The following is a 27,575-nucleotide window of genomic DNA, read 5'->3' on the forward strand; positions in this document are numbered from 1 at the left end:
GTTGGCTTTAAATAAATTATTGCCGTCTTCTGTTACTGCAAGGTATTGCAACTTAAGCATGTCGGTAAGTTCTCAGTCATCCAGGTCATGGTAGTCTAAGGAGCTTATGGTTGATGTTTCTTGAAGTAGTTTTCACCTTATATCCGAGAATCAAGTCAAAAGCCAAACGATGGAGAGACACAGGTACGAATTAAAGTTTGTTTTAGAACTGAAGAACCAGAGGTGAAATGCCTTTAAGAAATTTAAAGAAGTCAATTTGCTTTCTTTCCAAGCTCCTTAGGTAAGTTAAGCATGCGTATCCATATCACGTCTGGAGAGGCAAAGCGTGACATCCACATGATAGCCCAGCGGGTCTATTACATCCTTTTCCGTGATACTGGGTTGAGATACAACTGCAAATACTCCTGTGCTGCGTCCCAGGTGAAGCAGAATGAATTTAATGTCTTTAAGGTATTGTTTTTAGCATAGCCTAGTTTGGGCTCTGCATAGATGCCTCAAAAATGTAACCTATTTCCAGTACATGCGTGCTGGTGATGCTCAGGGCAGAACAGTCCAACCTCGGACCGTGAATATACCAAATCCATCTGCGATGTTTCCGCTTTTATGAGCCACACAGTCATGTCTGATCTTTTTCTTTTTTTTCCATGTCAGGGTGGAGCTGTATAATAAGCAGGGGTTCTCTGTGAACTGCTGACTTGCACCATGTCAGTTCTGCTGAATAAAAATAAAGCTTTAGATAATCAATTATAGAAAGAACTTAATTTTGCAGTGAGTTAAGCAAAAGGAAATGAGAATTTTAGGATTAAAAATGTAGTTTAAAAGACTATTGAAAATCATGATCCTAAGAAAAGGGTTTTGAAGCAAAATGAACTGAATCATATGAAAAACGCAAGAATTCAAGACTTTAGCCTAGCAATGATATTCTCCTTCAAACGCAGGGATTATGTAACTGTGTTCGTTTGTTTGCATGTTTTTAAGGAATCTAGCATCCAGTTTTCAAGGTCTTGTGTTCAAATTTTGTGTAATGGTAGATACGTATAACAGCTTGAGCTGCTTTAATTTTGGTGAAAATCAGGTCAAGATCACACCAAATGTGAAATCAGTGACCCTGATTGTTAGCACGCTGATGTCATCATATCATAATAAAAACAGGCTGAGGTCAGCATGTCATAATGAAACATCATAAAAAGTTTTAGTACAGCCGTTGCTCTTCAGGGTTAGTTACACCATCTGAGTGCTCTTGTTTGGTATTTGAAATGTTGCGCGGGACATTTTATTGGCACATTTTGAGCAGCTTAGTCCCAGCTGTTTGAGTATTGTTGCTGAATATGTCCATCCCATTATAACCACAGTGTATCCATGGCTGCTTCCATTAGGATAATGCACCTCAAAGCTCAAAAGAAATTGCAAACTGGTTTGAAAGTAACAGCAAGTCCAGTGTACATAGATGGCTTCCAGAGTCACCAGATCTCAATAGAGCATCTTTGGGATGTAGTGAAATGGGAGCTTTGGATCATGCATGCATGACAGGCAGGAACTGTGTGATGCTATCATGTTAGCATGAATCAATCTCTGAAGAATGTTTCCAGCACCTTGTTGAATCTATGCCAGAAATAACTAAGGCAGTAATGAAGGCAAACGTCTGCCCAACCCAGTAATAGTACACCACCACCACCAGTAGTAAGAACACAATGATACCTGTGGATGATATCCCAAATCTTTAGTCCATCATCCCTGTAGTAGAAGTTTGGCACAGCCTCCAGGCCACGTTCAGCAATGTCATCTGGCATACAGAGGGAGCTGTAGGTCATTGAGGACACTGACCTCTGCAGGATGGTAAACATGCCCTCTCCACCCAATACTACAAACTAGAGAACGGGCAGCTCACGGTTAGAGACAAATGTTGTACATAACACTGAAAATGAAACAATTCTTTAGTGTGCTGGTCATCGCATAAAATGTTAATGTTTTTACTGCTTACCTGAGTGAAACTGCCAGTCTCAGATATGAGACGACTTCGAGCTAAGAGGTTGACATGCGGTGAGTAGCGTGTGTGAGGTTTGAAAAGCTGAGGGGAAGAGGAAACGACATTAGCAAGACGATCATTTAATATATTGTTTGTACACTTTTTTATATAGTGAAGAAATTCATAGGTGGTATTAATGTGCCATCCGTTATGGACAAATGCTTTCCACACCATTGAAATAAATGGTATAGCAAACGTCAGTTACCTTGTACAGAGGATGCACCATGGGCACGTTTCAATCTACGTGTCAGACTCTGCAACCTGGAAATCACTATGGGATGATTTTTTCCACAAGGCTAAAGCTCGGGCAGAAGGAAGGGTGTATTATTAAATTAAAGCTTACTGTCTGAATTACCTGAATAGCAATTGGCATTAGCTTATCATCAGGATCTTTGTGGAGCAGGACGAGAGGAGCCACCACCAAGTACTGCTTCTTCCCGTTGATGGTGTTTGCTTTTACTCCATCCAGACGCTTGTAGTCACACAGGAATATGTTCCCTTTCTGTTTGAAAGTTCAGGATATTGTAGAAATCTGAATATAATATCTGCTCATGTAAAAGTGAATTTATTGAAAAGATCTAACTGTGTGCTGGTGTAGTTCTTCTTCCCACCAGCAAGAGTCGCTACAGTTCTTTCATGCCAAGATTTGTTTGTTATTAGCTGTAGAGTTAGTAATGCAGCACACTTTGAGAAAAGACTGACTCAGCATGTTGTTCAGATAAACATCTGCATCCATCCTCTTCGTTGTTTTACAGAAAGCATCGCTTGTGAGTATTTAAGTTGAACAAGAGTTAATGCAACTATATTGGCTATTATTTATGCACTTTTATGGTTAAAGGTGTACTGTATTCAGATTTACTTTCTTTCCAATGTTAGCTAGTTTAGCCAACTGATTTGCATTATCGTGTGAATATATAGGCTGAATATTGCTTATTTCTTCTGTTTGTAGTTTCACTCTGTTGATAATTGAAGGCAGCGTCAATAAAAGGGACGATACACCTGTCAGTTGTCGAGGAGTTTATCTATCTGCATAACTGTATCCAGTGTAGCAGTGAGGGCAGAATAGTGAAAAAGCGTCCTTCTACAAGACAACCTTTGGATGTTACGTCAACTCAGCTACATCAACCATGTCTGAAGCAAGACAAGATAAAGCATCATCTGTCCGTTCAGAGAAATCATATGGGTCAAAAGGTACAAGTAGGTCATCTGCCAGTATGGCCGCCCTAAACGCTCGAGCCAAAGCTGAAGCAGCACGCAAAAGAGCTGAATACGCTAAAAAGGAAATCGAAATGCAAGTTAAGAAAGCAGAGCTTAAAGTAGAGGAAACACGTCTAGAGGCCACATTACAAGCCCTCCAACACGCCGAAGCAATAGTTTTTGAAACAGCAGTCAATGATCTTGAAGAAGAACACGTGAGTGTACCTCAAAGGGTTGACACTTTGGAACGCACCTTTAACTATGTGAAAGACCAGCTCATCATCAAAGACAGCACAAGCCCAATTGGCCATACCGAGTATAATTCAATGCCTGCACCAAATGTCACATTCCTCACGCCAAAACAAGAGCCAACCAGGTCGGACACCTTAAAGGAATATGTCCTTCAACCTCTGAGTACTGACAAAGGAGAAAACGTTTCCCAGTCTCTGAAATTAATGCAGAAAATGTCACCAGGTACTTCACCGAGATTTGAACATAAGGTGAGCATGCAACAAGGAAACATTTCTGACATAGCCAGGTTTCTGGCAAGACGTGACTTACTCACCGGTGGCCTCCGAAGGTTCGGTGACAAGGCAGGAGATTACTGGGGATGGAAATCTTCGTTTGAGAATGCAATTTGTGACTTAAACCTAACGGCCAGTGAGGAACTGGATTTGCTGATTAAATGGCTTGGCACAGAATCAGTGCAATATGCATATCGTTTAAGAGCTGTGCATATTAACAATCCCTCTGAAGGACTTGCTAAGGTGTGGGAAAGATTAAATGAGTGCTACGGCTCCCCCGAAGCTATAGAGAACGCACTGCTCGACAGATTGGACCGTTTCCCAAAAATCTCATACAAAGATCCACAACTAACTACAGGACCTGCTCCTAGAAATAGATGCCGCAAAGAGTGAAGGTTACATTCCAGGTCTACTCTACCTCGATACAGCGAGAGGCATTAATCCAGTGGTGGAAAAACTCCCCTATGCTATGCAAGAAAAATGGATGAACTATGGTTCTAAATACAAAGAGGACCATTGCGTGTCATTTCCACCATTCTCTGCATTTGTGGCCTTCATCAGTAGAGAAGCAAAAATGCGCAACGACCCCAGCTTTAGGCAGTCTGTGCCGCCTCCTCCTGCCCTTTCAAAGACGAATAAACTTTACGAAAAACACGCTAAAAGAGAACCTATCTCAGTCATCAGAACCGAAGTTGTCAGTACGGAGCCGAAATCAACTCCTACAAACATTGAGGACCCAAATAAGGAATGTCCTATCCACAAAAGACCTCATGCTCTCAAAAAATGCAGAGCATTCAGGGAAATGCCACTGGAGGAGCGAAAGGCCTATCTCAAGAAAAACATGAGATGCTGTGCTTCTACAAACCACCAGGCAAAGACATGTAAGTCAGAAATACATTGTACAGAATGTGATTCAAAATTACACATTACAGCTCTTCATCCGGGACTGGCATCAACGACTACTGCGACAGCTACTATTGCAGAGCCGGTAACAGTTGACGGCGGGGAGCGCAATGCAGCACGGCCCACAGCTATCTCGACATGCACACAAGTATGTGGAAGTGAATTTGAAAGTCACTCATGTGCCAAGATCTGCCTTGTGTTCATTTACCCAAAGAACTCCCCTGAAAAGAAACTTAAGGCCTATGCCATCCTAGACGACCAAAGCAACAGGTCACTCGCAAAATCATCGGTTTTTGACACATTTGGCATCACAAGAAACTCATTTCCATATAAATTGAGAACCTGTGCTGGATTGGAGGAAGTGACAGGGAGGAGAGCTTTTAACTTCATTGTGGAATCGGCAGATTGCACGTCACGTCTTGAGCTCCAGACACTTATCGAGTGTGATATGCTACCCGACAATCGCAGTGAGATTCCCACAGCTGAAGCTGCTCGAAACCACACCCACCTTCAGGAAATCGCAACCAAAATCCCGGCTCTCGACCAGAGTGCTCAGATCCTGCTGCTCATTGGAAGGGACGTTATTCAAGCACACAAAGTTCTCGACCAGCGCAATGGACCTCCAAATGCGCCATTTGCACAGAAGCTAGCTCTTGGATGGGTGATCATTGGCAACGTTTGCCTGGGTGGAGCTCACAAACCCGTGCGTGCTAACATTTTCAAAACGAACATCTTAGACAATGGTCGTCCAAGTCACTTCCTTCCATGCAAAAATGCCATTCAGGTAAAGGAAAGTTTCAACTCGCAAGGCTACAACAAGGTCAACACCCCAATGCGAAGAAAGCACTCTTCGATTGGAGAAACAGTTTTCAAACAAACAAGTTTGGACGAGAGCCTCGGCTACTCACAGGAGGAAAGGGCCTTTTTACAGATAATGGATAAGGAAGTCTACCAGGACAGTGCTAACAGTTGGGTCGCGCCACTACCTTTTCGTTCACCCAGGCCACGGCTGCCGAACAATAAGCGGCAGGCTATGCAACGCCTTACATCGGTACGCCACATGCTGAACAAACGCCCTCAGGTAAAAGGTCAGTTTACAGACTTTATGCAAACTTTGTTTGACAATGGCCACGCTGAGATAGCGCCACCACTCACTAAAGAAGAAGAGTGCTGGTACCTCCCCTTCTTCGGCGTGTACCACCCGCGCAAACCGGAACAAATACGCATTGTCTTCGACTCAAGCGCACAACACAATGGAGTATCCCTCAACGATGTTCTTCTTACTGGGCCCAACCTCAACAATAGCTTGTTGGGTGTGTTGATGCGACTCCGTGAAGAAAAGGTGGCAGTCACAGCCGATATCAAACAAATGTTCCATTGCTTCGTGGTCAGGGAGGACCACCGGAACTTTTTGAGATTCCTCTGGCACCAAAACAATGACATGGATCAACCGATCGTGGAATACAGAATGACTGTACATGTCTTTGGCAACAGCCCGTCGCCCGCGGTTGCAACTTACGGACTCAGAAGGGCATCAGAGGACCGAGACAAGCAAGACATCACTACACAACATCTGGTGGAACGACATTTTTACGTAGATGATTGTCTTGCCTCCTTCCAATCAAGTACTGATGCCATTGTTGTTATGCAAAACGCTCAAGACACTATGGCTTCATCTAATCTGAGGCTACACAAGATTGCATCCAATGACGTGGACGTAATGAAGGCATTCCACAAAAACGATCTAGCCAAAGGTCTAAAAGACCTCGACTTAGGAGCTGACATTCCACCTATGCAAAGAAGCCTTGGAATAAGCTGGGACATTGCAACAGACAAATTCACGTTTCAAGCGTCCACTGCTGAGAAGCCCTATACCCGCAGAGGGGTACTTTCAGTTGTCAACAGTCTGTTTGACCCTCTCGGGTTTGCAGCTCCGGTCAGCATCAAAGGCAGAGCTCTCCTTAGAGAACTTTCCACAGACATATGTCAATGGGATGATCCACTCCCAGAAAAGTTGCTCCAAGAGTGGAGTGCATGGAAAGAGTCCCTGAAACTTCTCGAAGAAGTCAGAATACCGAGAATGTACACCTCTATATCCTTCAATGGTGCAGAAAAAAGGGAGCTCTGTTTGGCAAAGCAAAACTCGCACCGCAGCAAGAAATAACAATCCCCAGGCTCGAGCTATGTGTAGCTGTTCTTGCTGTCGAGATTGCTGACATTATCACAGAGGAAATTGATGTTCCCTTCCATTCTACAAGATTTTTCACAGACAGCAGTGGTACTTTGATACATACAGAATGAATCCAGACGATTCTACGTCTATGTATGCAATCGCGTACAGAGGATTCGAAAATCGTCCAACCCAGAGCAGTGGAACTACGTTCCAACAGAGCTTAACCCAGCCGACATAGCTTCAAGATCAATCCCAGCTAGTGCACTCTCATCAAGCACATGGCTCAAAGGACCAGATTACCTACTGAGAGCAACTCCTGAAGTCACTAAACATACCTTTGAACTAGTCAATCCTGAATCAGATCCTGAGATCCGTCCAACAGTGACATCACTTTCAACCAATGTCGTGGCTTCTTTCCTCGAAACGAGACGATTTGCGTCTTTCTCTACTTGAGGGTCACTGTTGAGAGCAATAGCAAGGCTCATTCATATTGCAAGGTGTTACAGGAATAGCACTCCCCCAAAAGGGTGTCATGGCTGGCATATCTGCAAAAGTCTTAGTCCAGAAGATTACAGTAAGGCAAAGAGCGTTGTTCTGAGTGGTCTTCAACACGAGGTTTACCCTGACATCTTCACATGTCTTCAAGCCCAAAAAGACATTCCAAAACAGAGCCTTCTCAGAAAACTCTCTCCTTTCAAAGACAATGCAGACTGTCTCAGGGTTGGTGGTCGCCTTTCACAAGCCAGCATGGAAAGCGACGAAGCACACCCCATTATCATCCCAGGCAACCACCATTTAACTACTTTACTAATCCGACACTACCACCAACAGGTGCAGCACCAGGGGCGCCATTTCACAGAGGGAGCCATGAGATCCCCTGGCTTCTGGATTGTTGGTGGGAAACGGAGCATCAGTTCAGTCATCCACCACTGTGTAATTTGCCGCAAGCTCAGGTGGAACACAGAAACGCAAAAAATGTCAGACTTACCCATCGATCGTGTGACAGTCTGCCCCCCGTTCACTTACGTCGGAGTTGACGTCTTTGGACCGTGGACAATAAGCTCTCGGAGAACAAGAGGAGGCCTTGCTAGCAGCAAACGCTGGGCCGTCATCTTCACCTGCTTGGGCATCAGGGCCATTCATGTTGAGGTCATCGAGACGATGGAGTCGTCTAGTTTTATCAATGCTCTGAGACGATTCATCTCTATCCGAGGACCAGTAAAGCAGCTGAGGTCCGACTGTGGGACCAACTTTCTGGGAGCGTGCAAGGAGCTCGGAATAACTTCAAAACACTGCGGCAACCAGGAAATTCAAGACTTTTTATCCAAGAATGAATGCACATGGATCTTCAACCCTCCTCATAGTTCTCATATGGGAGGAAGTTGGGAGCGCATGATCGGCATCGTGAAGCGCATACTGGACTCTATGCTAACTGTCAACTCAGTTCGCCTGTTGACCCATGAGGTTCTCGTTACCCTTCTAGCAGAGGTAACCGCTATTGTAAACTCTCGACCGCTACTACCAGTCTCATCAGATCCAGATTGCCCCCTTCTTCTTACGCCTGCTACCCTCCTTACGCAGAAAACTGGATTACCACCTACACCACCCGGACACTTTGACAATAAAGATATGTTCGGACGCCAATGGAGACAAGTGCAACATCTTTCAAATGTCTTCTGGCACCGTTGGAAAACACAGTACCTGCCGACACTCCAAGAGCGAAGAAAATGGCAATCTGTGAGTCAAAACCTTCAAAAGGGAGATCTAGTTCTTCTAAAGGACAGTCGAGCTAAAAGAAACCACTGGCCCATGGGGGTGGTTGTTGAGACCTTTCCTAGCCAAGACGGACATGTCAGAAAGATTGAGGTAAAGGTCACTTCTGGAGGAATATCTAAAACCTTCTTAAGACCAGTGACAGAGACTGTACTCCTGCTGCGAAATACTAATAGAGACATTGATCCTTAAAGATGGTGATGACATCCAATAGATGTCAGACGGGGAGTGTGCTGGTGTAGTTCTTCTTCCCACCAGCAAGAGTCGCTACAGTTCTTTCATGCCAAGATTTGTTTGTTATTAGCTGTTAGTGATGGGTCGTTCGCGAACGAAATGGCTCTTAGAGCCGGCTCTTTGACGTGAACGACGCGAGCCGGCTCCTTATCGCGAGCCGTCACGTGGGTTGTTTTTTTTTTTTCTTTCTCTCAGCCTCTCTCTCGCACTTTTTTTCCGCTTCACTCTGCACGCGAGCCTTGTGCTTTACGCTGGGCAGAGGGGGGAGGGGCGGTAGTTACACTCAGTAGCACAGGAACAGAGCCAGAGAGAGAGAAAGAGAGGCAGGGACAACAACATTAGAAAGGTATAGTAATCATCCACAACTATTTTCAGTTGCAGATGATAAAGGATTGAGAAAGTTTATTCATGCAGGTCCATATGACAGAGAATATGCATGTTCTTTTAGTTTTCATATTATAATTTATATTTAATTGTGTTGTGGTTTGCAGTGTTTTGTGTTCTTTTCACTTTAAATTTGTGAAAGGAAAAAGCTGAAAATTTAAATAGTTAAAACTTGAAATGTGAATAGTTGATTTTTGTATTATATGATTTATTTATTACATTTTATGTGGAGTGAATAAATAAAAGTATATTTACGGTGGCCCCTAGAGACAAAGCACATACAAACTTCAAATCACGTACGAACTCTGAAGCATGTACAAACTCCAAAACACGTAAAAACACGTACAAACTCCAAAACACGTAAAAACTCCAAAACACGTAAAAACACGTACAAACTCCGAAGCACATAAAAACTCAGAAGCATATAAAAACTCAAAACACGTACAAAAGACAACAGAAGTGCTCCAGGATGCTGGGCGCAGTATTGAGCCTTTGTTATCTTGTGGCTACACAAGCCAGCAAGTACCAACGACCGGATTTGGTGTGTGGTAATAACAGGTAAATGAACTTTTTTTTTAAATTATTTGAATATATATATGAGTGCCTGTGTATAAATACACAAACAATACACACATGCTTTCAATTGTGTAATTTAAGTGATCTAGTAGCTCTGCTTTGGAAGTTCAGTTCATGCTAGAAATGTGTTTTGGAGTTTGTACGTGTTTTGTCTCTAGGGGCCACCGCATATATTTATATATAAACATATATAAATAAAACCACTTGTTTTTATGTTAGTAATTCCTTTTGTGCATAATTTTATATTATTGTTAATAATAAATTAATTAAAGCAACAAAACAACCTGAAGAGCCGGTTCGGAGCCGAAAGAGCCGGCTCTTTTTAGTGAGCCGAACCGAAAGAGCCGGATCTCTAAAAAGAGCCGGAAATCCCATCACTATTAGCTGTAGAGTTAGTAATGCAGCACACTTTGAGAAAAGACTGACTCAGCATGTTGTTCAGATAAACATCTGCATCCATCCTCTTCGTTGTTTTACAGAAAGCATCGCTTGTGAGTATTTAAGTTGAACAAGAGTTAATGCAACTATATTGGCTATTATTTATGCACTTTTATGGTTAAAGGTGTACTGTATTCAGATTTACTTTCTTTCCAATGTTAGCTAGTTTAGCCAACTGATTTGCATTATCGTGTGAATATATAGGCTGAATATTGCTTATTTCTTCTGTTTGTAGTTTCACTCTGTTGATAATTGAAGGCAGCGTCAATAAAAGGGACGATACACCTGTCAGTTGTCGAGGAGTTTATCTATCTGCATAACTGTATCCAGTGTAGCAGTGAGGGCAGAATAAACTGATACAAGAAAAAATTCTTTCTCCTTTTGCATAAGAGACAGTCACCTTCATTTCATGTGCAAGGGTGCACTGGCCATGGGGAAAGACCATGTCATCAGTGACAGGGAAGTTACTGGGCAGGGCTGTACAAAGCTGAATCAACATGGGGTTGACACCATTTAGAAACTGGTAGCCAAAGAAAGCATCCTCTTTCCAGTGTTCATGAACATATTCTGTGAAAAAGAAACAAATTCAATTTCTGACTTCATGTCTTAAATGTTATATCAAATATAAAAAAAGGTAAGACCTTTCTGTAAATGTGTTGATACACATTCTTTACATTTTTAAACACTTATCATTAATGTAAAATAGGGCTTCACATTCTTCCAAGATCAGATTAAAAAACAACAACAAATGAACACATACTGCCATTAGTCATTATGCTAGCAGCTTATTCTAGGAATAATTTTAGAGTAACAGCTAAGTACATATTATTGTTCATACAGTACAAGGACTCCATTATGCTATGATGTTAATTACCTGATATGTCAGTCTTTTTGCAGCACAACACTCGATTGATGCTGTCAATATTATCCCACTTCTTCTTACAGTTATCCAGTCCCTTCAGCTTCAGCTCAGTCAGTCTGAAACAGAAGAGCACATTTATTTAACTTGATTGTGATACTTAATATACTTTTGATAAGTAAAGAGAGACACATGTTTGTTTCTTGTGTATTTGTTCTATAATATTAGAACTTCACCCTGTGGAAGCAGTGAAGAAAAACTGAATTTTTGGTGAAGGAGAACTGAACCTCCTATGGCAGTGACGATGGGTCTTTTGCCTTCATGGAGTGAGGTATTTTCTCTGCATATGCATCTCAGCTGTTGAAACAAAGCAACAGCAGAATAATGAGGATGTTAATTGCAGTAAGACATGATTTTCTCTGCAACATATGCAATAGTTTAATTTTTTTTTAATTAATCCCAGCAGACAAAGAATATGCTGTAATGCTTAATTTTAAGGTTAAATATATTTAAGCTTTAGGTTTAGTATTAGGATATTCAGCTATAACTGGACAGCATTTGTATTCCAGTTTTCATTTTTTATTCCTATTTATTCTATTTATCCCCTTTGTATATTTTATTTATATTTGTCTCTGTATTTATATGTGTGTGTGTGTGTGTGTGTGTGTGTGTGTGTGTGTGTGTGTGTGTGTGTATATATATATATATATAACAGTTCTGTAACTGTAACTTCGGTCGTTGCTGTGCTTTTTTTGGAAGTCGAATTTCCCAGAGGAACCCACCCGAGGGATTAATAAAGTTCTATCTTATCTTATCTCTCTTATCTTCAGGAGCTGTAAAGCTAAAATCTGTATAAAATCTGTATAAGCTCAGGTTTCATAAGCTCATGAAACCTGAGAAACTTTTAATGATGAAGATGCATATTTCAGACTTACGGCTCCTCTGACGAAGGATGTAGCCCCTTTCAAGCCCATGAGCCACGTGCGATCACTCTCCCCATCTGTGCCCACCAGCTTAATGAAGACATTGTTAAGAGTAGTGGAATTAAGGCGATCACCAGTGAGCACGGCCACTTCATACTGCACCATTTTTCCTCTTGAATGTGGTCAAATCCTGGTGGGAAGAAGTTATGATCCTATAGCACTGATTTGGAAATGTAAACATTTACAATTGTGGCATCACAATGAAAAGGACAATGGAAAAGAAATTTAAGAGATTATGTTGAACTTTTTTTTTTTTTTTTCCACCCATAGTTTCTGACTGAAATCCAGTGAAAAGATCTCTTACCTTTATCAATGACAAGAAGAAGTTCTTCAGAATAATTGCTCTGTATCGCCTCCACAACTTCTCTTTTTATTTATTTAGGCCAGGGGGGGAAGCTATCCCAGATATCCCCCTGGGTCAACACACATGAATCAAATGATTAGTTCATTACCAGGCCTCTGGAAAACTTCGAGAAATGTTGAGGAGGTAATTTAGCCATTTAAATCAGCTGTGATGGGTCAAGGACACATCTAAAACCTAAAAAGGCTGTAACATTTTAGGAGTTATATAATAATTAATCAGTTGAAAAAAAGAATAGAAACACAAAGTTTACACATATATATACATATACAGTGGGGCAAAAAAGTATTTAGTCAGCCACCGATTGTGCAAGTTCCCCCACCTAAAATGATGACAGAGGTCAGTAATTTGCACCAGAGGTACACTTAAACTGTGAGAGACAGAATGTGAAAAAAAAAAAATCCATGAATCCACATGGTAGGATTTGTAAAGAATTTATTCGTAAATCAGGGTGGAAAATAAGTATTTGGTCAATAACAAAAATACAACTCAATACTTTGTAACATAACCTTTGTTGGCAATAACAGAGGTCAAACGTTTACTATAGGTCTTTACCAGGTTTGCACACACAGTAGCTGGTATTTTGGCCCATTCCTCCATGCAGATCTTCTCGAGAGCAGTGATGTTTTGGGGCTGTCGCCGAGCAACACGGACTTTCAACTCCCGCCACAGATTTTCTATGGGGTTGAGGTCTGGAGACTGGCTAGGCCACTCCAGGACTTTCAAATGCTTCTTACGGAGCCACTCCTTTGTTGCCCGGGCGGTGTGTTTTGGATCATTGTCATGTTGGAAGACCCAGCCTCGTTTCATCTTCAAAGTTCTCACTGATGGAAGGAGGTTTTGGCTCAAAATCTCACGATACATGGCCCCATTCATTCTGTCCTTAACACGGATCAGTCGTCCTGTCCCCTTGGCAGAAAAACAGCCCCATAACATGATGTTTCCACCCCCATGCTTCACAGTAGGTATGGTGTTCTTGGGATGCAACTCAGTAATCTTCTTCCTCCAAACACGACGAGTTGAGTTTATACCAAAAAGTTCTACTTTGGTTTCATCTGACCACATGACATTCTCCCAATCCTCTGCTGTATCATCCATGTGCTCTCTGGCAAACTTCAGACGGGCCTGGACATGCACTGGCTTCAGCAGCGGAACACGTCTGGCACTACGGGATTTGATTCCCTGCCGTTGTAGTGTGTTACTGATGGTGACCTTTGTTACTTTGGTCCCAGCTCTCTGCAGGTCATTCACCAGGTCCCCCCGTGTGGTTCTGGGATCTTTGCTCACCGTTCTCATGATCATTTTGACCCCACGGGATGAGATCTTGCGTGGAGCCCCAGATCGAGGGAGATTATCAGTGGTCTTGTATGTCTTCCATTTTCTGATGATTGCTCCCACAGGTGATTTTTTCACACCAAGCTGCTTGCCTATTGTAGATTCACTCTTCCCAGTCTGGTGCAGGTCTACAATACTTTTCCTGGTGTCCTTCGAAAGCTCTTTGGTCTTGGCCATGGCGGAGTTTGGAGTCTGACTGTTTGAGGCTGTGGACAGGTGTCTTTTATACAGATGATGAGTTCAAACAGGTGCCATTCATACAGGTAACGAGTGGGGGACAGAAAAGCGTCTTACAGAAGACGTTACAGGTCTGTGAGAGCTGGAGATTTTCCTTGTTTGAGGTGACCAAATACTTATTTTCCACCCTGATTTACGAATAAATTCTTTACAAATCCTACCATGTGGATTCATGGATTTTTTTTTTTTCACATTCTGTCTCTCACAGTTGAAGTGTACCTCTGGTGCAAATTACTGACCTCTGTCACCATTTTAAGTGGGGGAACTTGCACAATCGGTGGCTGACTAAATACTTTTTTGCCCCACTGTACAACAAAACTAGAATTTAAAAATGATTCTACAAAGAAATGTAGAAAGTGCACGTTAGCTAAAATAAAGCTTTAGACAGAATTTATGATGTTAATATTATACCAGACATCAAATAGCTGTTCCATAAATAAATAAATAAATGAACAAAAAAAAAACTTTTATTGTGTTAAGGCATAAAAGCATAAAACAGTGCTTATTTTTGGTGATTAAAACAAAGGTCAAGGACTAATTCAATAACAGAATAACAATGCTTGTTGATTTGGGAGTAATGCAATATATTTTTAATGAATAAAACAAATCTGTGTGGGAGAAACACAACAAAACATTAAAATAATGAAAATATAAGCAATGTAATTTGGTAAAGTTTTAGTAAGACTCTGGCTCAGAGCAGACACTCTCATAGAGTGATGAAAATGTTACCCAGACATATTTCAACAGATAAGTAAAAATCGCAAATCAGCATACAATGATCAGAAGCAGTAAGTTCGTTGCGCCATTTCATCAGTAAAACTCAGAACTTGCATTTCTTTCCCTGCTTTCGCTTGAAAAGCTAAATTTGTCTTCTTATCTTCTAATATTCAAATGGCCACACTGTTTTCTACCACTGCTGGATCCATGTAGGTGTATGGCACGTTTAAGTGCTTGTTTCTGGCTTTGATGACTCCACTCAAAATTTCAAGCTCCGTCTGAAAATCCTTTAATATCTTGCGAGGAATCTCCTCAGTGAAGTGGTCCTCTGGGTACTGGCCAAGAGGGACCTAATGAGAACAGTGATACATTTAGTTTTTCTTCAACAACATTCAAATTTTTGTCAAAATAACTCAAAATTATTCACAAAAATTTACTGTAAACATAATTTCTGACATTCTTAATGAAATCTTTGCTCCTTACAAAGTCACTGGACTGCTTGCTGAGGAGCCACACGGTGGCCATGCCCTGAACTGTTACGTTGACATCAGGGAAGGTCGCCAACATCGTGGCCTCGCTTGTCGTCCCCTTTTTGGTCGGTGGTGGGAGTTGCAGGGAGATGGGAGTGTTGGGCATCCAGCCAGCATAGTCAAACTGTATTTAATGAATAAGTAAAGGATTTACTAAGATTAAAAAGCATAGTTTTTAATTCTGTCTTTGTTTTTTAATATTGTTGTTACCTTCCTGCTGTTGTATGGTATTATTCATACAATTATTTACATTTTCCCTTTGCATGACAATGAGTTCATTTGATTTTGGGAGAAATGTTTCATAAGCTACAACTTGTCAGTAACATGACTGACTATAAAAAGAGCGTCTTAGGGAGGCATGTGATGTTTTTTATGTTCTATTGTGAATAAAATTAGGGTTTTTGAGATTTGCAGACCATTACATTGATCGTGTTTTTATTGACATTGTAAACTGTGCCATTTTTTTCATTATTGGGATAATATAAGAACTCACCTGTCCACTGTTCACAGCTGCATGCTGGGCTGAGCAGGTGTAGATCACCATGGTGACAAACTTGATCAACTCAGTCACACTGGTAAATGTCTGAGGAATTCCTGAAATAACAGCATCATTCCTTTAGGTTTAGGTTGCAATATATAGTATGGAGAAATCACCACTATCATCATAATAATTGAAGATAGTAATTGAAACTCACCTGTTTCTGCTTGAGAAAGGAACCCATGTTCAAAAATGTCCAAAATCCACTTCTGAAGTTCAGAGTCCTCCTGGACCTCACGGTCACTCTTGTAGTAGTAGCCGAGCATTCCCTGCACAGACCTTTGAGAAATGGGAATACACTGTGTAAAACATGTTTTTATTATTTGTACACAAACTGCTCCAGGATTATTTAAATAATAAAAAATTGTATTTGCCCTAATTCTTTTGTTTCAAAAACTACATAAAAATAAATGGCACAAAGTACCTTGTCCTGATTAAAAATAGGGAGGTTACAGGTTCACGATCAACACACCAAGTGTTTATAATTTAACTTAGTGAAGGTAGGCTTCTGTAAGTAGCAGACACATCTCTCAGTTTAGAGGCATTTTAGTTTCAACAGAAATCTAAATGTTGTTTAATAAGATCAAGGCAGGCTGTACATGTGGTGACAGCTACTGATATACAAAGGGACATAACTTGTTTAAACATACACTATTAAAGAACAGGCTCAGGATACTCTTGCAAAACAGATCTCATAAGTTTTACTTGTTGGTCAATGAAGGTTAAAAAACAGACTAACCGAAAAAACTGATGCAAGGAAAATGTTGGCAAAGACTAGAAGAAGAGGTGTTATGCAAGCCACACTCAAATGTGACATTCACAAAAGAAAGCTTTTGCAATAAAACAAAGAAATCTAGTTAAAAAAGGTACATAGAAAAGGTGTAACGTATCTGTCTTTTTCTGTCCACATTGGAGATTTGAAATAATATTAATGACAATGATAACAAATCGGTTAGCCAGCACAAAGACATCTCTTAATTCAATTCCTTCACCAATGAAGACCATAAATACAAAAAACAAAAAGCAAACAGACAATGAGACCAATGCTTTACACCATGTGCTTTACACGCTGTGCAAAGAAATTGTCATTGTTGTCTTTTGCAAAGGAAAGTTTGTTATTACTGTGTGCTCAAATATATGACTTTACAGGAGGCTTTTATTTATTGATTTTCATATTTTAACCAGCCAATACTGTGGAGAAAGACCAGATCAGTTTTTTATGCTGATTTAAGATAGGATGACCCATTATTGGGCGACCGTGGCTCAGGGGGTTGGGAATCGCATCTCTAACCGGAAGGTTGCCGGTTCGATCCCTGGGCTCTCTGTCCTGGTTGTTGTGTCCCTGGGCAAGACACTTTACCCTACTTGCCTACTGGTGTTGGCCAGAGGGGCCGATGGCGCGATATGGCAGCCTCGCTTCTGTCAGTCTGCCCCTGGGCAGCTGTGGCTACAACTGTAGCTGCCTCCACCAGTGTATGAATGTGAGAGTGAATGAATAGTGGTATTGTAAAGCGCTTTGGGTGCCTTGAAAAGCGCTATATAAATCCAATCCATTATTATTATTATTATTTACAAACTCTGAATTGTTGCAGCTTGATGGCATCATTAGGAGAAAATCAAAATCAAAAGAAAAGAAAGTGTGGTACCTGTGGATGATATCCCAAACCTTTAGTCCATCATCCCTGTAGTAGAAGTTTGGCACAGCCTCCACGCCACGTTCAGCAATGTCATCAGGTATGCAGAGGGAGCTGTAGGTTAATGAGGACACTGACCTCTGTAGGATGGTAAACATGCCCTCTCCACCTGATGATGCAAACTAGAGAATGGGTAGCTCACAGTTAGAGACAAATGTTGTACATGACACTGAAAAAGAAAAACAATTCTTAAGGTAAAGGTCTAGTGAGTGTGTATGGTGTTATTTTTGTGCCTCTACTCTGAGCGCACGTTACAAAAAGAGAAAAAAAAAGTGTTGTTGTTGCATTTTGAGAAGAAAAATATTTTTGATTGAAGAAAAGTTTAATTTGAGTGAACAAAATTCATTGCTGTGTGCAAGAAATGCATTTCAGTGTTTGCTATTATCCATTTACACACACAATAACAGCCACTCGGTTGTTGGCATTTGCTCTTGCTCAGATCTCTGCTCTGTGTGCTGACGGACATCTGTAGGCCTGCTCTCAGTGCGTATGTGCCACAAAACAAACCAATCACAGACTTGGATGCAAAAATTCTGATTGGCTGTTTTGGTCTCCAATCAGCTCGCTAGCCACAGCATTCCGGAAACACTGTCCAAAGTGTAGCTAAATCCAATAGAGTGGTTTGGTTTAAACTAGATTAAAACCAACAATGGACTTAAAACATTTTATATTTTCAAATAAAATAACATACTTATCACACATACTGCATGCAGCAGTTAATTTTGTTTGGTCAAATTAAACTTTTCTCCGCTCAAAGTAATTTTCTCCCTAAAATTCAACATTTGCACTTGCGGAAACAGTTTTTACGCCATAAGTGTGCTGGTCGTACTGCATACCTGAGTGAAATTGCCAGTGTCAGAAATTAGAAGACGCCGAGCTAAGAAGTTGATCTGCATAGTGTAGCGCGTGTGAGGATTGAGGAGCTGCGGGAAAGAGGGAACTCGGTTAGTGACATGATTGGGGCAACACTTCATTTTATTGTCCACAACCAGCCGTTATGGACAAATGCTTTCCACACCACTGAAATAATGGCATAAAACAAACTGAAGTTTCAGCAAACGTCAGTTACCTTGTACAGAGGATGCACCATGGGCACATTGCGCAGCAGTGACACTGCAAAAACCTCAGCCAGCAAGTGCGTGCGCAGAAGGTGAACATTGAGCTGATGCTCATTGAAATCTGCACTTCTTACAAAAATCTTGGCGATCAACCAGTCGTACTCAGAATCAGTAGGAAGAAAGATCGGATTGTCATCTGATGGAGTCTGCTTCAGCTACAGAAGGACAGGGCAGAGTAGTCATTTGATACAGATGATCAAGTATGCTCCTAAAATCAATTACTGATCAAGACTGATGAAATTTCAGTTCCTGTTCTATGTTTGACAAGTTTATCTTTAAAGTTTGATACTCTGCTGATCCCTTATGGGGAATTTCCACTGAATCCTTTCTGAACAGCTTTACATGATGCTTTTAATTAGCTTTTAATTAGTTTTTACTGATGCTATCTCTCTCTGCTCAGTAAATATGTTGCATCTGTGTGAGTGTATTGTACAGAATGAACTGGGAAGGCTGTTTGTGATTTTGGCGCCATAAATGAAACTGACTTGATTTATGTACGTGTCAGACTCTGCATTCAGCAATCTGGATACTGCTATGGGATGAACTTTCACAAGGCTAAGGCTCAGCAAAAACACTTCACAGCTGGTGTTCAGATATGGTACTAGCTATGGTTGCAAATAGAATATCCTTATATTTTGATTTTACAATGACGTTGTACATGAACAATTGCTTTACACATTAACAGGTGTGCTATCTCTACTGATGAGCTGATAAATACACGAACTTAAACCTTACTGTCTGAATTACCTGAATGGCAATCGGCATTAGCTTATCATGAGGATCTTTGTGGAGCAGGACGAGAGGAGCCATCAAGTACTGCTTCTTCCCATTGATGGTGTTTGCTTTTACTCCATCCAGACGCTTGTAGTCACACAGGAATATGTTCCCTTTCTGTTTGAAAGTTCAGGATATTGCAACAGTGTGGATATAATATTTAGTCAGTGACTGTACAAGTACAATTATTTGACAAAAAATCAATTTATTATAAAGAATTCAGATGATCACCTTCATTTCATCTGCCAGGCTGCACTGGCCATGGGGAAAGACCATGTCATCAGTGACAGGGAAGTTACTGGGCAGGGCTGTACAAAGCTGAATCAACATGGGGTTGACACCATTTAGAAACTGGTAGCCAAAGAAAGCATCCTCTTTCCAGTGTTCATGAACATATTCTGTGAAAAAGAGACATTTAACTTATTATTTTTGAAACTGTGAGCTACTAAATTCTGCTAAATTTCTGAATTAATGTCAGAAGTTCAGGGTCTGAGAGTCTTCATTACGTGAACTGTAAAAGAAAAGTCCGATTTCTCTGGTAAGAATATAGATGGTTTACAGAACAGGCTGCCCAATATTCAGCTCATTATTGCATAGAGTGCATACTGTATAAGGACTCCAATATGCTATGATGTTAGTACAGTACCTGATATTTCAGTCTTTTTGCAGCAAAACACTCGATTGATGCTGTCAATATTATCCCACTTCTTCTTACAGTTATCCAGTCCCTTCAGCTTCAGCTCAGTCAGTCTGAAACAGAAGAGCACATTTATATAACTTCATTATGATACTTAATATACTTTTGATAAGTAAAGAGAAAAATATGGTAAATGGTAAATGGCCTGTATTTGTATAGCACTTTACTAGTCCCTAAGGACCCCAAAGCGCTTTACACTATACACAATCATCCACACATTCACACACACATTCACACACTGGTGATGGCAAGCTACTGTATAGCCACAGCCGCCCTGGGGCACAGTGACAGAGGAGTAAAGAGTAAAGAGAAAAATATGTATAACAGAACTTCACCCTGTGGAAGCAGTGTAGAGAAACTCTTTAGTTTTGGTGAAGGAGAACTGAACCTCATACGGGAGTGAAAATGGGTTTTCTGCCTTCATGGAGTGAGGTATTTTCTCTGCATATGCATCCCAGCTGATGAAACGAAGAAACAGCGATGATGAGGAAGTTAGTTACAGTATGACATGATATACTTTTTATCTGCAACATATGCAATAGTTTAATTTCTTTTAATTAATCCCAGCAGACAAAGAATATGCTGCAATGCTTAATTTTAAGGTTAAATATCATTAGTATTAGGATATTCAGCTATAACTGGACAGCATTTGTATTCTAGTTTCAGGAGCTGTAAGGCTAAAATGTGTATAAGCTCTGAATTCTCACCGATAGTCTTCCTCTCGCTGCTGAATCTCCTGCTGCCGACTGTACCTGCCAAGATGATGGTTGTCTTCAAAGACTCTCAGAGCTATAAAAAAAAAAAGAAAACAAAGAAAGAAAGAAAAATGGTTTCAAGTTGTTCTTGTAAATATGGTATATACTGTATTAGGAAACTGCTTCAGCCTCATTACAACCTTTGTTTTACATCTTCAATGGTTTGAACAAGATTTAAGATGAGCACAGTTTCCCAAACCTTTTCCATCCCTGAAGCGGTGCACCTTGCTATCAGCAATCCAGCGGTAGATGGGAAAGCTGTAGATGTCTCCTTCAGGGGATTTCACTTCCACCTTGGCACAAAACCAAGCGTCCTCCGGGAACAGTGGGAGAGATTGTTTGTCTAACTCTATCAGCACAAGATTTCCAAGCGAAGTGGGACAGGACACCTTAAACTTTGATACCTAAAGAATGACATAGCAGTTTGTGCTGAGCTGTAACACTCGAGCATACAATTCCTCTTATAATTTACTGTGGTCCATGAAGTGAACTGTTTGCTTTGACCATCTTCATGGTGATAGATTCCCCTTATTTCCACAAAAATGATTTCATTTGTGTATCATCTCATACAGGAAACCTGAGATACATTTAATCATGAAGATGCATATTTCAGACTTACGGCTCCTATAACGAAGGATGTAGCCCCTTTCAAGCCCATGAGCCACGTGCGATCACTCTCCCCATCTGTGCCCACCAGCTTAATGAAGACATTGTTAAGAGTAGTGGAATTAAGGCGATCACCAGTGAATACGGTCACTTTATACTGCACCATTTTCCCTCTTGAATGTGGTCAGATCCTTGGAATAACTACTCTGTCAGAAGTTGCCCCCACAATCGTCTCTTTTTATTGACACATTTTAGTGGGAGTGTCCAGGCAATTGCATCAGGTAGGTGTTGTGTTGAAATGTTGGACATGTGTGATCAACTGCTGTAACCTGAGAAACCACAGGAATTTGAGCTGATGATGAAATAACGAGGCTTTATTTTATTCAAGAGAAATCGCAGCCACTGTGAAATGTAGAAGTATGCAACTATTTGCTAAATACACACACCAAAAAAGTTTTGTAGAATTTTAACAAACCTTAAAGTCAATATTTGGTATGACTCTTCTCTTAGATAGGCTTCCTTGAAATTTCTTTCAGTAGCCTTCAGGGATAATCAAAATATGACAGAGCCCCCATTGTGTTTTACAGATGGCTGTAAAACTCACTGCTGTACCTCTCCTGACCTCTTTCCTAAATACATTGATGATTTGAACCATAATTTTTTTAAATTCAATTTTCAATTTGGATTCATCTCTACATGTGACCTTTTTTCACTGATGTTCTTTCCCATTCTTGTGTAATTTGGCCTACGTCAGCCTTTTCTCCCTGTTTTGCTTCCTTAAGAATGACTTGACAGTCACACTTTCACTGAGACTGTTATGGTTCAACGTGGGCACTCAAGCGCAGGACTCCAGAATCAGCTGTACACAAGAATTTATTTACAGAATCCACCAGGTGTTTATACAGGAAGTGCAGGGCAGCACTATATACAACAAAGTGAGGGATGAGGCTCCAGGGAAATCCAAAGGGGTAGTCACTCGTTCTCCAATTCTCCACACTCACAACCGCAGTTCCACTCTCCACACTTGACACAATGATTCACACAGGGAAGGTATTCAGGAGGTCTGTAGATGAGGAAACGAGAATTAATTACAACGTTCATGCTGTTGACGTCGACTGCGAAAATTGTCAGGCGGTGGAAGGAATACTTCGAGGACCTCCTTAATCCCACTGACACATCTTCTGAGGAGGAAGCAGAGTCTGGGGATGAGGGGAATGACCCGCCAGTTTCCGGGGGCGAGGTCACTGAGGCAGTTAAACAACTCCTTGGTGGCAGAGCCCCTGGTGTTGATGAGGTCTGCCCCCGAGTTCCTGAAAACTCTGGACGTTGTAGGGCTGTCCTGGTTGACACGCCTCTACAATGTTGCGTGGAGATCAGGGGCAGTACCTCTGGACTGGCAGACCGGGGTGGTGGTCCCCATCTTTAAGAAGGGAGACTGGAGGGTGTGTTCCAACTACAGGGGGATCACACTCCTCAGCCTCCCTGGGAAAGTCTATGCCAGGGTGCTGGAAAGGGGAGTTCGTCCGCTAATCGAACCTCGGATACAGGAGGAACAATGCGGTTTTCATCCTGGTCGCAGAACACTGGACCAGCTCTTTATCCTCTCAAGGATACTTGAGGGTGCATGGGAGTTTGCCCAACCAGTCTACATGTGTTTTGTGGACTCGGAGAAAGCATTCGACCATGTCCCTCGGGGTGTCCTGTGGGAGGTGTTGCGGTATGGGGTGTCTGGCCCCTATACAACCGTTGCAAGAGCTTGGTTCGCATTGCCGGCAATAAGTCGGACTCGTTCCCGGTGGGTGATGGGCTCCGCCAGGGCTGCCCTTTGTCTCCGGTTCTGTTCATAATTTTTATGGACAGGATTTCTAGGCGCAGCCAAGTGGCGGAGGGCTTTCGCTTTGGTGGCCTCATAATCTCATCTCTACTTTTTGCGGATGATGTGGTTCTGTTGGCTTCATCGGGTGAGGGTCTCCAGCTCGCACTGGAGCGGTTCGCAGCTGAGTGTGAAGCAGCGGGAATGAGGATCAGCACCTCCAAATCTGAGGCCATGGTTCTCAGCCGGAAAAGGGTAGAGTGCGCTCTCCGGGTCGGGGATGAGTTCCTGCCCCAAGTGGAGGAGTTCAAGTGTCTCGGGGTCTTGTTCGCGAGTGATGGGAGAAGGGAGCCGGAGATCGACAGACGGATTGGGGCTGCAGCTGCAGTAATGCGGACGCTGCACCGGTCCGTCGTGGTGAAGAGGGAGCTGAGTGTAAAAGCGAAGCTCTCAATTTACTGGTCGATCTACGTCCCTACCCTCACCTATGGCCACGAGCTGTGGGTAGTGACCGAAAGAACGAGATCGCGGATACAAGCAGCAGAAATGAACTTCCTCTGAAGGGTGGCTGGCCTCTCCCTTAGAGATAGGGTGAGAAGTTCGGCCATCCGGGAGGGGCTCAGAGTAGAGCAGCTGCTCCTCCAAATCGAAAGGAGCCAGCTGAGGTGGTTCGGGCATCTGACAAGGATGCCTCCTGGGCGCCTCCTGGGTGAGGTGTTCCAGGCATGCCCCACCGGGAGGAGGCGACCCAGGACACGCTGGAGAGATTATATCTCTCGGCTGGCCTGGGAACGCCTTGGTGTTCCCCTGGATAAGCTGGAGGAGGTGGCTGGGGAGAGGGAGGTCTGGGCCTCTCTGCTTAGGCTGCTGCCCCCGCAACCCGGCCCCGGATAAAGCGGATGAAGATGGATGGACGTTCATAATAGACTCTTGACTTAACTGAGCTCTAGCTTTGACGCATGGTAGACAACGATCCAACGAAGACCAGCTGGCTCAAATGCTAATCGCCTTAATGGGCATCACGCCCTTCCGTGGGCCGAAGGCGTGAAGCCACAATGAGTTCTGCCCCGGCGACAGAGAGGAGTAGAGAGAGAGCAAGAGAGAGAAAAAGGTAGAAATAGCCGATCAGCATCCTGCTGATCCCCCAGGCCGTGACAGAGACCATTTATGATGAAGTTTTGATAAGCTGGATCAGCTGAAGGGCCAGATGCATGTTTCAGGTCCGGTGTCAGGTCTTTGTTGAATTTATTTATATATGTTATACATATATGGTAAAAAGATGACTTTCAGATGTTGATCTGCTGTAGATAGTTTCTTAGGCCTGCTACGTTCTTTTGTAGCAGGCCTTGTTCAATTACCTCAATTTTTTGGAGGATACACTGCATACTATATGCCAGGTTTTTGGCTAAGAGCTAAGGCCTTTTCTATAAATTCAGTGAAAGATATTGGAATAAATTATATTTTAAAGGAAGCTACCAGTCATAAAATATAAAGACAAAGTTAAAAGTTAAAATACCCTCTTTGCTAAGTGGTGTGTATTTAAATGACCACGGCTGACCCGACGACATGAAGATGCTTTCACGTATCTTTATTCTTTTATTTACCGCTGTCATGTCATTTGCTGTCATGTTACATACACAGCTTGCAGCTGAACACTTCTACAACAACAACACACAGCAGGCAGAGCAGATTTTAAGCTGGCGAGGCGTGACTGTGATGCAGCGCAGGTGCGTCCGCCTTCCCTGCTGCGGCACCACCGACCACGCCCGCCACAGTGTAGATACAACACTGGTTCATCCTTTGAGTGATTTTTATGCTTGAATGATTCTCAGGTCACTGTTCACAGGCACCCACATGGTCAGTGAGGTGCCTAGATCCTCCACTTTTAAATGTCTCACAGCGCAATGCTTAGCATATTTTGGTTCCTGCAACTGGTCCGTCGGTTATTGTCTCCCCCGAAACACTTCTCTTGTGCTTTTGGAAATCAGTTTTTTCCTATTTCTATTTTATTTTTTTTCCATTTCCGTTGTGTTTTGTGTGCTTTTGCAGCGGTTTTCATATTGCTGGTGTTTTCTTTAGTTGCAGTCCGTTTGGCCTCTCAGGGCCACCGTAACCACCAGTGTAATGTGCCTCTACATAGAATTGTATCCTTGTTGGACTGTTTATAGGAAAATAAAAATCTGTTATTTTTGTTAATGAGCCAGAATAATAACTAAACAATGGCTCTGTGAGCATGGTCATGAAATCAAAGTGGGTAGTGGTAAATACAGTTAAGTTGTTTTGCCTCCGTTAATAATTATATTATGTAAAAAAAAAAAGTTTAAATGGTGTGGTGATATTTGTTCACTGATTTCAGGAGTTTGGTGGGCTTCAAGTTGTTGGTCCATCTATGGGGGATACAAAAGTGGAAAACGTATTCATGTGCAGCAAACTGGAATGAAGGGCGGAGTTTCCTTCCACGAGAAAAAATATGTTTGCACAATCATCAGTCAACACTCACTTTGCTGTAATGTGTGCAGCACAATAGTTTTTGTGTTAAATATCAGTAGAGTTAAAGAGAAAAGGATTTTAAATGTGTCTGCAAGTGCATAATCCTCAGGTAAAACCAAAACGTTCCTACTAATACTTATCACTCTAGTTTTCTGTAGTAACTATTGGCACATACTCAGTTAAAAGGCACTTCAGTGCAGTAACAACACTAAATTGGTTCAACAACCACCCTGAGACAACCTAAACATTAGACCAAAGGATTAAAAATACACTGATTCGGGTACCACTTCCTGCTACAGTGTAAGGTTACAGTGAAAAGGTGTTTGTTTGATTGTGGCTTTCACTGAATTTGTGTTTTAGATGGTGAAACTAAGTGTGAGAATAGGATTACAAAACCTGCCTCTGCTAGTCATGCAGAACAGGTATGAAGTGACTCGTATTCACGGAATTGCTATTCTCTCAATTCCAGTAAAAGGTTAGAAATTAGGTTGAAATCAATAGCAAGAGCAGACTCGCTTTAAAGTATGAAGTATAAAGTCATTTCATGACCTGCATGATTCAACGGTCTTGGAGATTTCTGATGTGTAGAACTGGTTAGTGTTACGTCTCTGACATTAAATCCACAAATCTAAACAGCTCATTTTAAAATCTCCTAATTAAAAATTTTCATTGATTTTGTCTCATGTTTAATTGCCAGCAAACTTATATGATAACAATAAAAAAAATCATTACGTTTTAATATTTGCCTTAAGATTAAAGCACACAATGATTATAATGCAAAGCACGAGAGTCACGAAGCCACCGGTTTTTTTTTTTCGAACTATAACAATGTGGTGATTATGTTGACCATTAAAAGGTTTAATGTATATTTATATAGATACACTACACTCTGAATCCTTCCAACATCATAACAGAATTCTGATGCTCCCTTTAAAACAAAGAAGAAAAAAAGGCAGGATTTTCTCCTTAGTTAACAAGAAATGTTATATTTCACTTTCCAACATTTGGAAGGGGGGCATCTTTTCTAATTTGGGATTTTGCCTGAAGTGCTATCCCTGCTGAGTTTATAAATGCCAGTTTGGCTAATTTATTTCAAGAGGAGCACAGAAAAGAGTTTATAATGATCAGTGTAGTTCTCTGTTGTGCTTTGCTGAAGTGAGCAAAGTTACTTTTGTACACTAAAATATCAGATGGTTATTTATATAAAATATAATCTTCTAATATTCTAAATGTGCCAATGAAGTGTTTATTACACTGTACAACAGAATAACAACTTGTCAAAATAGCTTCCATTAGTTGCAGAAAAAAAACTAAACTAGTTTACCTAAACTTTAGTTTACCTAAAATAAAGTTTCCCTAAACTTTAGGTAAACTAAACTATGGATCAGAACGTCAGGAATGTAGTAGGTTAACTGTAGCTCAGGAGCCAGAGCAGCCAGTATTCTTGGGTAAGATACTGAACAATAAGTTGCTTTTTAATGCATTCATCAGAGTGTGAAGGTGTGTGAATGCTAGCTAGAAACCGCTTATGCTGGCGGTAGCTCAGGAGGTAGAGCAGGCTCCCCCAGTCTGCATGTTGGGCAAGATACTAACCCTAAGTTGCTCTCTGATGCATCCAGGAGTATGAATGAGTAGTAGTTAGTTAGTTAGTGAGAACTTAAAAGCACAGAAGAAAGTGTTTGTGTGATTGGGTGAATGCTGAGTAAAGCGCTTTGAGTGCTTTGAGTAGAAAAGCGCTATATAAGAATCAATCCATTTAGCACTTACCATTTACTTAGGCAAAGAAAGAAAGTGCTTGTATGAATCTGAGTGACTAGATGAATGAGGTATGCTCTAAAGT

General features: G+C 41.6%; 1 protein-coding gene and 1 pseudogene across 1 annotated transcript; both read right to left on the reverse strand.

Moving 5' to 3' along the window:
- Positions 1–1,565: 1,565 nt before the first annotated feature.
- On the reverse strand, positions 1,566–12,175 carry LOC113023431 (arachidonate 12-lipoxygenase, 12R-type-like; annotated as a pseudogene).
- Positions 12,176–14,452: 2,277 nt separating this feature from the next.
- Positions 14,453–21,649, reverse strand: LOC113024289 (arachidonate 12-lipoxygenase, 12R-type-like). The gene is made up of 14 exons (XM_026171217.2): positions 21,446–21,649; positions 21,026–21,230; positions 20,779–20,860; positions 20,407–20,529; positions 20,021–20,124; positions 19,606–19,772; positions 19,348–19,491; positions 18,552–18,755; positions 18,319–18,405; positions 17,435–17,604; positions 15,946–16,067; positions 15,744–15,844; positions 15,204–15,374; positions 14,453–15,070 (listed from the first exon to the last, which is right to left on the reverse strand). Exons 1-14 carry the CDS (start codon positions 21,596–21,598, stop codon positions 14,891–14,893), a joined length of 2,013 nt encoding a protein of 670 aa, XP_026027002.2. The 5' UTR covers positions 21,599–21,649; the 3' UTR covers positions 14,453–14,890.
- Between the last annotated feature and the right edge of the window lie 5,926 nt (positions 21,650–27,575).

The sequence above is a fragment of the Astatotilapia calliptera genome, chromosome 6 (genome assembly GCF_964374335.1).
Source record: "Astatotilapia calliptera chromosome 6, fAstCal68.1, whole genome shotgun sequence".
NCBI classification, from domain to species: Eukaryota; Metazoa; Chordata; class Actinopteri; order Cichliformes; family Cichlidae; genus Astatotilapia; species Astatotilapia calliptera.